The sequence below is a fragment of the Paramisgurnus dabryanus genome, chromosome 22 (genome assembly GCF_030506205.2).
Source record: "Paramisgurnus dabryanus chromosome 22, PD_genome_1.1, whole genome shotgun sequence".
NCBI classification, from domain to species: Eukaryota; Metazoa; Chordata; class Actinopteri; order Cypriniformes; family Cobitidae; genus Paramisgurnus; species Paramisgurnus dabryanus.
Window position 1 is genome coordinate 10,315,395 of NC_133358.1, and position 12,290 is coordinate 10,327,684.

General features: G+C 37.6%; 1 protein-coding gene across 2 annotated transcripts in view; it reads left to right on the forward strand.

Annotated features, from left to right (window-relative positions):
• Positions 1 to 12,290, forward strand: part of sugct (succinyl-CoA:glutarate-CoA transferase) — a 154,727-nt gene that overhangs the window by 47,067 nt on the left and 95,370 nt on the right. For both annotated transcript variants that reach the window (XM_065294740.2, XM_065294742.2), the window contains exons 10-12: positions 9,313 to 9,384; positions 9,553 to 9,650; positions 10,504 to 10,606. In XM_065294740.2, the coding sequence (XP_065150812.2) occupies positions 9,313 to 9,384; positions 9,553 to 9,650; positions 10,504 to 10,606 (273 nt within the window). The remainder of the gene's footprint in view (positions 1 to 9,312; positions 9,385 to 9,552; positions 9,651 to 10,503; positions 10,607 to 12,290) is intronic.

A 12,290-nucleotide genomic window follows, 5' to 3' on the forward strand; every position in this document is an offset into this window, starting at 1 on the left:
AGAAAAAAGTCAAACTGAGAATGAAATAATTTCATACAATGCTGGGTAAAGATTAAGAATTTAATTAAACAAATATTAATAATCAATAATTTTTCTTGCTGTTATCATTCCTCTAATCAACCTTTAACTAAATACACAAGCTGTAATGAGAAAAAATATTTAGTATCAACAATTGATGTTGTTTAAATCACAGGTAACACCAATGACAAATAAATGACTCATGGATTCTTATTTAAATGTATTAAAAAGTTTAAAATAGATTAAGCTCCCTGTTATGCGGATTCATAGATTTGTCAAGTTAATTAATGCTATTAAAGAAGTTTTAGGTATGTTGAAAGAAGTTCATTTAAGCAGATTTCCATCACCCGAATTCCAACTTTTCTGTAGAATGACCCATATATGTGACCCCGTCCCATTCTCATAATCTAATTCAGAGAATAGGAGCATTACAGTTTGATTTTACATTAATTTTAAACCTTACTCAGTAAATATTTAAGATATCAAGGTTATATTTCTTTACATTACGTAGGATGATTTTATGTAAACTAAAGTGACTGTCAATTTAAAGTGGGACAATGTAAAAAAATTAGCATTTTGAGTTTGCATTGTCCTGAAATGCTTGCAGGGAATCATCATTGAAATGTGTGCCATTTCCTCACTCTTGAAAAACAGATCAGATATTGATTCAAAGCACACTATCTCTCAGCCACAGTGGGGCTGTGTTGCATTAGTCTAGCCGAGAGACTCTCTGCGGACAGACGCTTGCCAAAAAACTCGCTCTAGCGGTGTTACTTCTGATATCTCTGCATTGTCCAAGAAAGCTGGCCAGACCAAACAAAGCTATCCATAGTGTTACATGCCACGCTGTATGTCAAATCACTAGACCTTTAACTCTTAAAATTATTACCTCAACCACTTATCCAACACAGAGACCAAAACTTAATGAAATATTCCCTATCTAATCGCTTAAATATGACGCCTCCTGTCACAACAGTGGTTGTGAATTGGAGTAAAGGTGAGAACTGATGATCTTAGGTGTTTAGAATTAAGATAAAAGTGTTTTATCTTTGTTTAATATAGTGTTTTGAGAGCTGCATGATAACCTTCATTAGTTAAACGTAGGATAGTATGAAAAACGAGAACGGTCTTGAGAAACAGTCAGGAAAACCGCATGGACGTGGGGTTCAGCCAAAGCCTTAAACCATTACCGAGTTCAAGCACAGCTTTAATAAAAGACACCCTTTTGCCCGAATGATAAAAAAATGCGGCTGTGTTTCATTGAAGTCCTGGAAATGGTTTACGTCTTTCTAAATTATTTATTTTTCGCCGTGTTTATTTACTCAGAGGCAATACATTCCCAAACCAAGCCTATCTGATCTGTGAATATGTGCTTTTCGATTAACAAACGACTTGTTTCGGCTGCTTTATCTTATAATTCTGGCATTTGGCCTGCCTGCAACACTCGGTTGGGATGTCGTGTCCGAACTCACAGGTTATTTATATAATAAATTATGATGAATAATGTGGCGGATAAACCATAGGGAGCTTTGTTTTCCGTGAGAACTTTCTTCATGTCTTTGTTTCCCCAGGGTCACCCGAATTCTGCAGGTCTTTGCCAGCACTTAATCCAAACTGAAAATGAATGTTGACTGATTAGGTTACTTTCAGATTTGGGCCCAATTAGGGTCTGCTAATTGTTATTTCTTATGTGAGGATATATTTGGGAACGTTTAGAAGTCGCACCAAATTGGTTCTGTGCCCCATATTAACACAGAATACATTTTTCTGGAAGTAGGGGAGAGCGGGGCACAAGTAACGCTTTTTGGCTTTGGCTTTATTATTCAAAAAATATTTAAGTTAGATTAATAATTTAATAATGCACATCTCTGCCACAAACACTTCAACTTTGTTTGTGGGAACTACCGTTATGGTACAATTACACTGAAAGTCATAGGAGGGCAAACGTTACAACTTACCCAGTAGGTGGTAAACAAAGAGTTTGTTGCAACACCTGCTAGAAAATTTTGTTTAAACAGAAATAATTCAATAAATTTCTGTCTATATACTAAAGGTAGATATTGTTTAAATATCTGCCTATAATAGATAGATATCAACACATTCATCCATCCATGATCCTTCATCTAACCATCCTTGTATTTTGCATCAATGCATATAAATAGCTATTTTTAAAAGGGCTGCACAATTAAGACAAAAACTGATAATTGTGAGTTATTTCGCCTGATATTGTATTACCAGTTATCATTTTGATGAATAGTATTTACGTTGGTTTTATTTTAATAAATGTATACCGGAGGCTTCATTATAAGACTGTGTGACAACTAACCCCGCTGTGTATAAATGTTTTCAATCCCAGCTAGGAGTTGCTGACATGTTTCGAAATGGTGTTATGTTTTCGGTAACAAGACGGTGATAAAAATAATATAAGGTTGGATTTGGTGACTTACACACCCAACTCAGAAATCGAAAAAAACATATGATGAAGAAATTTACTTAAATGCCTCAAAACACTCAATATCTTTGTTCAATATTTTAATGAAAACACATCAAAACTTTTCACAAATTTACAGGAGATCATCTTCTGACAGTAAGAGAAAAGAACAAAAGCACAGATTGCTCGGCCGTGTATAAATATGTAAAAAAGCTGTGTTAAAATTCACCCTGCGTTAGTTTGTGCCCTTCTCACCCCTACTGTACAAGATTATGAAAAAAATATATAATTGATTTTTTTCTAATAATATAGTATTAACATTACATTAATAAAAATTTACATTAAAATAACATGTTGGATAATTGCATGCCTTTATAAGCTACAATACTCTCCCCAAACAAGGTGAACACTGTGTTCCTACAATACTTTAAACCCTGTATTTTAGTGTGAACTCAATGACTCTGAGTACTTATAGACTCTTGTAAATGCTTTTATTGTTTTTTTTCTCTATGTTTTGAAAATTAAAATGCTCAAAAGTTACAACAACCATTAAAGAACAATTCAGAATTGTGGAAATTGAACATCAAAATATATACTGTAAATTATCAAATTTACCTTAAACTGGTCCTGTATTCTCAGAAAAGAGGTGCAAGAATGCGGCAGTCCTGTGGGTGAAAATGCCTTTTTGATGCTAGAGGTCAGAGGAGAATGGGCCGACTGATTCAAGCTGATAGAAGAGTAACTTTGACTGAAATAACCACTCGTTACAACCGAGGTATGCAGCAAAGCATTTGTGAAGCCACAACACGCACAACCATTGGCGGATGGGCTACAACAGCAGAAGATCCCACCGGGTACCACTCATCTTCACTACAAATAGAAAAAAGAAGCTACAATTTGCACAAGCTCACCAAAATTGGACGGTTGAAGACTGGAAAAATGTTTCCTGGTCTGATGAGTCTCGATTTCTGTTGAGACATTCAGATGGTAGAGTCAGAATTTGGCATAAACAGAATGAGAACATGGATCCATCATGCCTTGTTACCACTGTGCAGGCTGGTGGGGTAATGGTGTGGGGGATGTTTTTTTGGCACACTTTAGGCCCCTTAGTGCCAATTGGGTAACGTTTAAATGCCACAGCCTTCCTGAGCATTGTTTCTGACCATGTCCATCCCTTTATGACCACCATATACCCATCTTCTGATGGCTACTTCCAGCAGGATAATGCACCATGTCACAAAGCTCGAATCATTTCATATTAGTTTCTTGAACATGACATTGAGTTCACTGTACTAAAATGGCCCCCACAGTCACCAGATCTCAACCCAATAGGGCATCTTTGGGATGTTTTGGAACAAGATGATATCCTATCAATATGGACCAACATTTCTAAAGAATGCTTTCAACACCTTGTTAAATCAATGCCATGTAGAATTAAGGCAGTTCTGAAGGTGAAAGAGGGTCAAACACAGTATTAGTATGGTGTTCCTAATAATCCTTTAGGTGAGTGTATATGTATACATCTGCCATAAGTAGCAGGTGTAGTATCATTTGTTATCAGTTGATAATTAAGTTTGGTAATGTAACTTCAGTGGAAATCAAACATCTCTGTATGTAGCTTTAAAACAAGGTGGTTATGCATTAGTGTTACTGTAGCTCAGTTGGTAGAGCATTGCATTAGCAGCACAAAAGATCACCAGCGAACACACACGCTGATGAAAAATGTCCACATCATCTTAAAAGTACTTGGACAAAAGTGTCTGTCAAATAAATGTAAATGTAACATAATGCATGCTTATTATGAGCGTGTCATGCAGGAAACTGTGAGCCTTTTTTAATGAAAGTCACCTCCAACTTAAAGCCCTGAATATAACAGATCAAAATCAGTATGACTCACTTGCCATCATTATCCTTTGAACGTTTCAAACTTTTTCAAATTCGATGTTTGTAAAAACTATCATAAAATATTTGCAGATCGTTTAAAGGTCCAGTGTCGGGTTTTCAGCGGCATCTAGCCGTGAGATTACGAAATGCAACCAATGGCTCAGTCCACAGCTCACCCCTCAATTTCGAAAAACATAGAGAAGCTACAGTAGCCACCATGGGACAAACATGCCATGCCAAAGCTGCCATGTCGTCGTTTGAGACAACGTAGGGATGCAGGGCTCCAGACTAACTTTTCTCACTAGGAGCACAGTGGCCCCCAACTGAAAATTTTAGGGGCGCAACGAGAAAATTTAGGGGCACACACCGTAAATCAACATGCTAACCAAATATTCACCTACTTCTACTAAGTAATACACTCTATTACTAATAAATACTTTGATGATAGATGCAGAAAGAACAATGTGCTGTTTTAAATTCAGTGTCACATCACAAAAAAGGTCAAATTTACTGGTCACACATGTGCGACTAGATATAAAATTTAGTGGCACACTCTCAAATTTTGGTGGCAAAATGCGACCATTTGGTAGCAGTCTATAGCCCTGGGATGAAATGCACTCTGTAGAACAGTTTGTCCTTTAGGGCTACTGTAGAAATGTATATTATATTGCATTTCTTTCAAGAGATCCTTCTAAAAGTCCTACATTGCACCTTTAGGTGTCATCCAGTCAGATATTTTCTACTAAGCAAGGTGAAGTTCATGCTTTCATTCAGTTTAATCCACATTTTATGTTTCTGTTCCTATTACTGGCCAATGGCCAGTTATTTGCTTGCAAAAGTCGTTTACCCAAAATTGGCTCCTAGTGAGTGTCAATTTTGGACATTGTGTGCAACAGCCATTTTAGTTCGTTCGCCAGGGCCAAGTCGCAATTGGCGTTTTCGAGAGTTAATTCTGGGCCCTGCGTGCAGCCATGCACAACAAAATTATTATGTGAGGTTCATCAGCATCGGGATCTTTGCAAACACAAGTGCCGTCGAGCGATCAAACCCCAGGGTTCTTTACACAAGTTTGGAAACATCCCGGTGGCGGGTCAAAACTGAACCTACACTCTTGAGTGTATTTGTGTGTGTACGTGTTTGCTGTGTGTGTTCGCTTTCCCGCTGCTTCCTGGACTCTGTCCCTTGGCATGTGACCTCTTGGCCCGCGCTTGATTTATTCATTTCAAATCATTTAATCTGATGGGCTACATTTTGTCAAAACACTGTCTCATTAACTGTGGTCTGCGCACTTTGTTTCTCATTCAACCCTATTGTACCGCCAGGGGGGCACCAAAATAAACACATGGACCAAAGAGCTTGTGCTAAGAGAAAATACAGCAATGAATACATGCTTTGTTCTGAGGTGTGCTGTTGTGGCCAAAAGACAATTAGCAGTGTCTTGATTTACTCACGCAGATTGCCCAATGAACGCTGATGGATCGCATCTGGGATTGTCACGTTAGGTGAACTCCGGGTCTGTCTGCATGGATTTTTCTTTCTCAAGATGTAGGGAATTATTTTGTTTGACAAAGTGAGCAGTTTGATTGGCTTTACTGGCATTGGAAGATAGTCCCAGAGGTGCTTCTCGGTTTTTGGTCTGTGACCGTTTCCTGTCGTATTATGTGTGTTTGTTGTGGATTCGTTTTTGATCTACCTCTGTGATGTTTGAACCTAAACAAGAATGAATTCACAGTGAAAGTTGTGTGATGCTAACAGTCTTGGTTTGGCTACTTTCATGTGACTTTTACCAGCAGGCGTTCTGCCTAAAGTGGGTTTCAGAGGAATAGATGGTTAAGCCTTATATATATCCCTCAAAGTAGGGATCAACCTGAAAAATGTGTGGGTCAGATTAATTGTGGGCCTGGATTTTATTTTAGAAAGATTTCCTTTAAATCGCTTATATTGGAAAAAGTACACCATCAATATTTGATGAAGACTTCTGTAGAGTAGCATCATTTGTCACACATGACACAAATTTTCTGCCATCATTTACTCACTCTTTCTGTAATTACTAACCTGTACATAAAAATGATACATAATATAGAGTATTGTACATGGTAAAATAATAAATAAATTGGTTACACTTTTTTATATGTAGTTTTGTTACTGTGTAATTATACATTTAAGTTTTAAGTACTGACTATGTAAGGAATAATCAACAGCTTCAGGGTTTCCCACAGAAAATGTGTTACAGACCATCTGCTTTCAAACAAAAAAAACTGTTTCATCCTACCTTCAGTGGATCTTTTGCAATCAGCTTTTGTATATGGGTAGGTTTCTGCAAAAACACCACATTTTGAGCAAAAAGCAGAGATAATTCCATTTTTGTGACGGACTTTTCATTCAGAGCGATCTTTAAAACAGACACGGACATGCAGCCGCTTGCCATAGGGCAATACTTCCAGTTTTAAAGAGTTGCGGAAGGGCGCCACCTGGTGGATAATAGCGGTATTGCGGAAAGACGGAAAGTATTGTCATTGGCGGGGAAGCGTTTTCTCTAAATTGACGAGATATCTCGTCAATGGCGGGGAAAGAGTTAAGGTGGTAGGGTTGGGCAGGTGGGCGGGGCCGATGGACGTGGTCATCAAAGTATGTATGCATCATGATGAAAATTCAAGTATTTTTATTTAAAACTTAATTTTGAAGAAACTTTGACAGAAAATGAACACATACTAGATTATTAATGAATTAAATGTTTTTACCTCTAACAGGAATAGCTGCGTGATGACGTGAAACTAAAGGGTTAATAAACAAACACTAAAGCAGATGTTGTAGAACGTCTGCCAAACGATGATAGATAGCCCAAAAATTTTAAAAATTATGTAACTATTAATGACATTATCTTAAATGAGTGTAATACTGTAGCATGTAAATAATGCACATGAATAACGTGAGCAAGAGCGCTCAACAATTTAATCTAACCAACAGGCACGTGAAACCTAGCTAGCAGGTTGTTCAAACAACAAAATCACCAGCTAACTTACTTTAAATTAGCAAGAACTATAGACTAATACAATAACAGGCTTAAATAAACCCAAAACATAAGTCCACTTACAGTTCTCACGTATACGTGTTTTATCAACTGGCTATCCTCCATGACAGACCACATCTCATTTTGACTGTGTGGCGCACGTGCACGCTCGCGGTGTGAAACGCATCCGTGCTATTCTCTGAGATGTTTTATCGACTGGCTAGTTATCCTCCAGACAGTGATGGTCCGGACCACGTCTTTCTCATTTCGGTCGTGTAGCATGCGTGCCCGCTTGCGGTGTGAAGCGCGTACGGGCTATTCTCTGAGATGCAATTGACGGCAATTAACTAGTTAAGGCGGTAGGGTTTCCCAGCTTAGGCGGGCCACCCAAACTAAAATGTGCTGCGGGAAACCATGAGCTTGGCGTGCATTTAAGGATTTTAACTCTTTCCCCACCAACGTTTTTTTTTTTTTAAGTAGCCAGCGCCAGTATTTTTTATGATTTTCAATATATATATTTTTTTTAAATATATAAACATACAATATATCAAATGAAAGAACAGAACTGAACTGCTTTCAAAACATACACGGGGTTTGAACTGTTTGCCCTTAGGGGATTCTTTCGGGTCTTATAAGTTGGGTAATTGTGTGTTCGTACCAGATGTGGAAGAGGCGGCAAAAACACCCTATTCGCACGTAGTTGGGCGCTTGAACATTTTGAGTACTCCCTTTATTCACGTGTGAAATTCTAGTCATTTGAGACATTCATGCGTAAATTCGCTTCATGGGAGGAGCTTACATAGCTCAAATTGAGTAAGCTTACCAGATTGTTCGACCTCCTCACTCACTTTCTTCCAAACAATTCCTGTAAAAGTACGAAGATGTCTCGTGTAGCGATGATGATTATCCTCCGTTGTTTTTTTGTTTTTCTACCTCCCCTAATCACTTCACTTCTAGATCAAGCTCTTGATTGGTTAACGCTGCGAGAAAATGTACCCAAGTTTAGATTTTTTAACGTGGCAACGCTTACTTCACGTGGAACGCGCCATCTCTTGAGCTTGACGCCTCTTCCGCGTCTGGTGTAAATGCCTGGAAATACGGATTGCCGTAAAACATCGTCATTGGCAGGGAAGTGTTTCTCTTAACTGATGAATTAACTCGTCAATGGTGGGGAAATAATTAAATGCACGACGCAGAGGTGAAAAGCACCCGATGCGGAGGTGCATTTAAAATTATATTTTAAAATGTGTGATAGTTACTAGTGTTTGAGGGATCAAACTGACTGGTATCTGTGCATTAAACGATTATATTTCAGGCCTTCCAACCAATCAGAATCAAGAATTCAAACAGACCATAGAATAATAATGATTAAATCAATACAATAGGGTTAGGGTTGGGGTTACAATGTAATTATGCATGAAGATGATGAATAGGACATGTGGTTTTGCATGGTTTAAGGATATACATCTATTTTCACTAAGGGTGTACTGACTTCTGTTGCCAGCAATTTTTACAATTAAGTTATTTTCAGAGGACCGCAAATCTATACTGCTATAAAAGGAGCATGTTGACTACCCTAAAATATATCCAAATTTCATTTCTATAGTATTGTCCCTTGAGAAGATATACTAAAATATTTGCTGAAATGTGAGGGGTGTACTCACTTCTGTGACATACTGTAGAGATCATGGACATATAAATAGGCTTTATATAACTTCTAATTTCTAAATTTGCTTTGGAGATCAAAGAAGGTTTAAAAAGCATAGATGGTTCAATTTGGGGTGAACTGTCCTTTTAAATGGGAGAACCCTGATGCAGATTTAGATGTAATATTGTAATATTGTGCAGTTATATTTAATAGTCACTCTGTTTCTTCTAGCAGTTGGTGTATGTTTTCTTTATTACTTACACAGTTTAGCTTTGAGAGGAGTCTGTATATTTATTATATATTAAATCACTGTGTTTGCAGGGTTTCAGGACCAAAGATGGATACTTGATGGTGGCAGCGGCTAATGACCAACAATTTATGAAAGTGTGCAAAGTAAGCAGAGAACTTTTATTGCAGGCACAACATAACGCATGTTAATAAATCTAGCCAAGCTTTATTTGTACATTTCAAAAACGGCCATATTTTACATTTGTTTTGACTGATGGAAAGACCTCACATTTCCTAACAGTTATGTCATGTATCATGCATCTGTTTGCCAAGGTCCTGAGCTTGAACAGCCTGGCGGACAGCCCGAAATACAAAAGCAACTCATTAAGAGTTAAACATCGCAAAGAGCTGCTGCAGATTTTATGTGAGAGGTGAGTCAAACACCGAAAATCTGTGCCTGCTCTTATTCTGCATTATTCACCTGTTTATTCGATCATATTGTTTGTCCTCATAACCCATAATCTAAAATGACTTTTATTTATGGCTGATGTCACAGGTGGCTCTGTTTAGTGTTAACCAGACAAATGGCTAGAGTATTTGTAGAGTTTTTCCTAAAATCTTGCTTATATATAGCTAATGTATGTTAATATTTGGGAATAGTAACTGATACTTTAATGCTAGTAAACTTGCATTTAATAAAAGTTACAGCAATCATAGCTAAATGAAAGCCATTACTGTAGGGATACATGGAGATGCTTTGTAGTCACATTAAGGCTCCATTCTGATATGGCACACCCTACTAATGTCACGCTGTGTTTTATTTCATTGGTTTTCTCATTTTACTCACAAATACACATTACAAAATGAAAAGCCAAATTAATGACTATAGACATAGTAAAACATTTGCTTAGGAAGCCGCAATCCGTTCTCCCATCAAATGGGTTTGCCATGCACAAAAATCAAATAAACCATTCTGGGTGAATTGGCATCAGCCGCCAAAGGTCAAAACATTGTGTGTTAAGAGTATGTTAATATAAGAAACTTGATATGTTTACAATTTTACTTGAAAAGAAGCCTAGATGAACTTTAATCACAGTGGACATAATAAGTAAAATGTTTCAGTGGGTGTTGGTGGTTTTTGGGTATGTATGAATTTCAATAAGGGCTTTTGTCCTGAAGGGACATGGAGAGGATGTGGCCACATATGACTTTGTTTTATCGTGTCCCTGCTCCTCTTTTTTTGTCCCTTTCCGAACCATTATTCAAGCTTCTGTCCTGCCTCAGGTTCATGGATGAGACGACCGGGGAATGGCTAAGACGCTTCGAAGGGACAGGCATCCCCTGTGGGCCTATCAACAACATTCAGCAGGTGTTCAGCAATACACAGGTTAGTATAAAGTCACGTCAGGATGAGGAATGTTTTAAAGTAGTAGTTAACTTACAAGATACTAAAAAATAGCTAACTACATTGAGATACATAACATAATAATAAGTGAATTTAGCTCAAAAGTGTCAGTTTCCCAGACAGGGCTTATCCTAGTCCCAGATAAAATACATGTTTGAGCTGCCTTCATTTTAAAAACATATTCTTTGTCTAAAGATGCACACCGGTATAGTTTTTTTAAAAGGTTTGTTTGTAAAAACAACCTAAATGTCTTAACTCTTTCCTGCCAGCATTTTTTTTTTAAAGTTGCCAGCCAGCGCCAGCATTTTTCATGATTTTCACAAAAGTTTAATGCCTTACAGAAATTGTTCCTTTTTAAATATATAAACAAACAATATATCAGATGAAAGAACAGACCCTCTGCTTTCAAACAAACAAAAAAAAAACGTTTCATCCTACCTTCATTAGTTCTCTTGTAATCACCTCTCAAACATGGGTAGGTTTCTTCAAAAACACCCAATTTTGAGCAAAAAGCTGAGATAATTCCATTTTTGCGAAGGACTTTTGATAGAGATCAGATGCAGAGCGATCTTTAAAACATACACGGAGTTCTTTGTCTTTCACGTGAGGTGCTACTTCCGGGTTGTATAAGTTGCGGAAGTGCGCCACCTGGTGGATAATAGCGGTATTGCGGAAAGACGGAAAATCTCGTCATTGGCGGGGAAGCGTTTTCTCTTAATTGACGAGATATCTCGTCAATGGCAGTGAAAGAGTTAATATAACTTAGGCCTAGTCCAAGATTATTCTAAACCCTGTCTGGGAAACTGACTTATGAGTTTTTCAACGAATAAATGTTGATAAAGGTTGCAGCATTAAAAGGGTGATCATCACCCAACAAACCAAATAAGGGAAAAGCCGTAAGTTTGTGTGGGACAATGTGGGACGTTACATTTAAAAACATTGAAAGATAACCTAAAACTGTGATATAATGTATATTAATATAATGGAATAAAATATTTGTATTCCGCCTTTTAGCGCATAACAATACTTACAGAACTTTAAAGGGGCCATGTCACAAGACTTTTTTAAGATGTCAAATAAATCTTTGGTTTCCCCCGAGCACACATGTGAAGTTTTAGCTGAAAATACCATATAGATAATTTATTATAGCATGTTAAAATTGCCACTTTGTAGGTGTGTGCAAATAATGTGCAGGGTGTGTCCTTTAAAATGCAAATGAGCGAATGAAGTGCAAACACTGATCACAATTATGGTAGTTTGTTGAAATTGAAACTCAATTGTGCTGTGAATTATTTTCTCTCTCTCTCTCTCTGCACTAAATGGCTGTGTTGTGGTTGGATAGTGCAGATTAAGGGGCAGTATTATTAGAATAAGAGCTCCTTATGACATCTTAAGGAGAGCCAAATTTCAACAATCTATTTTTCACATGCTTGTAGAGAATGGTTTTAGGGATGGCGAAAACGAAACATTTTCTTGACCAGCCACCGAGCCTCATTAGCCGTTTGAAACCGGTTAACCGATAGGCCTATTAGTTTAAAATATGCTATGCTATTTAAAATAACAGCCATTTCGAGCCGCGCCTGCAATTTCGCAACTCGCATCTCTCTGCGCTCTGCCTCCGGCTCACACACACAAACAGACCTCACAATACTTTTTAAATCCCCTA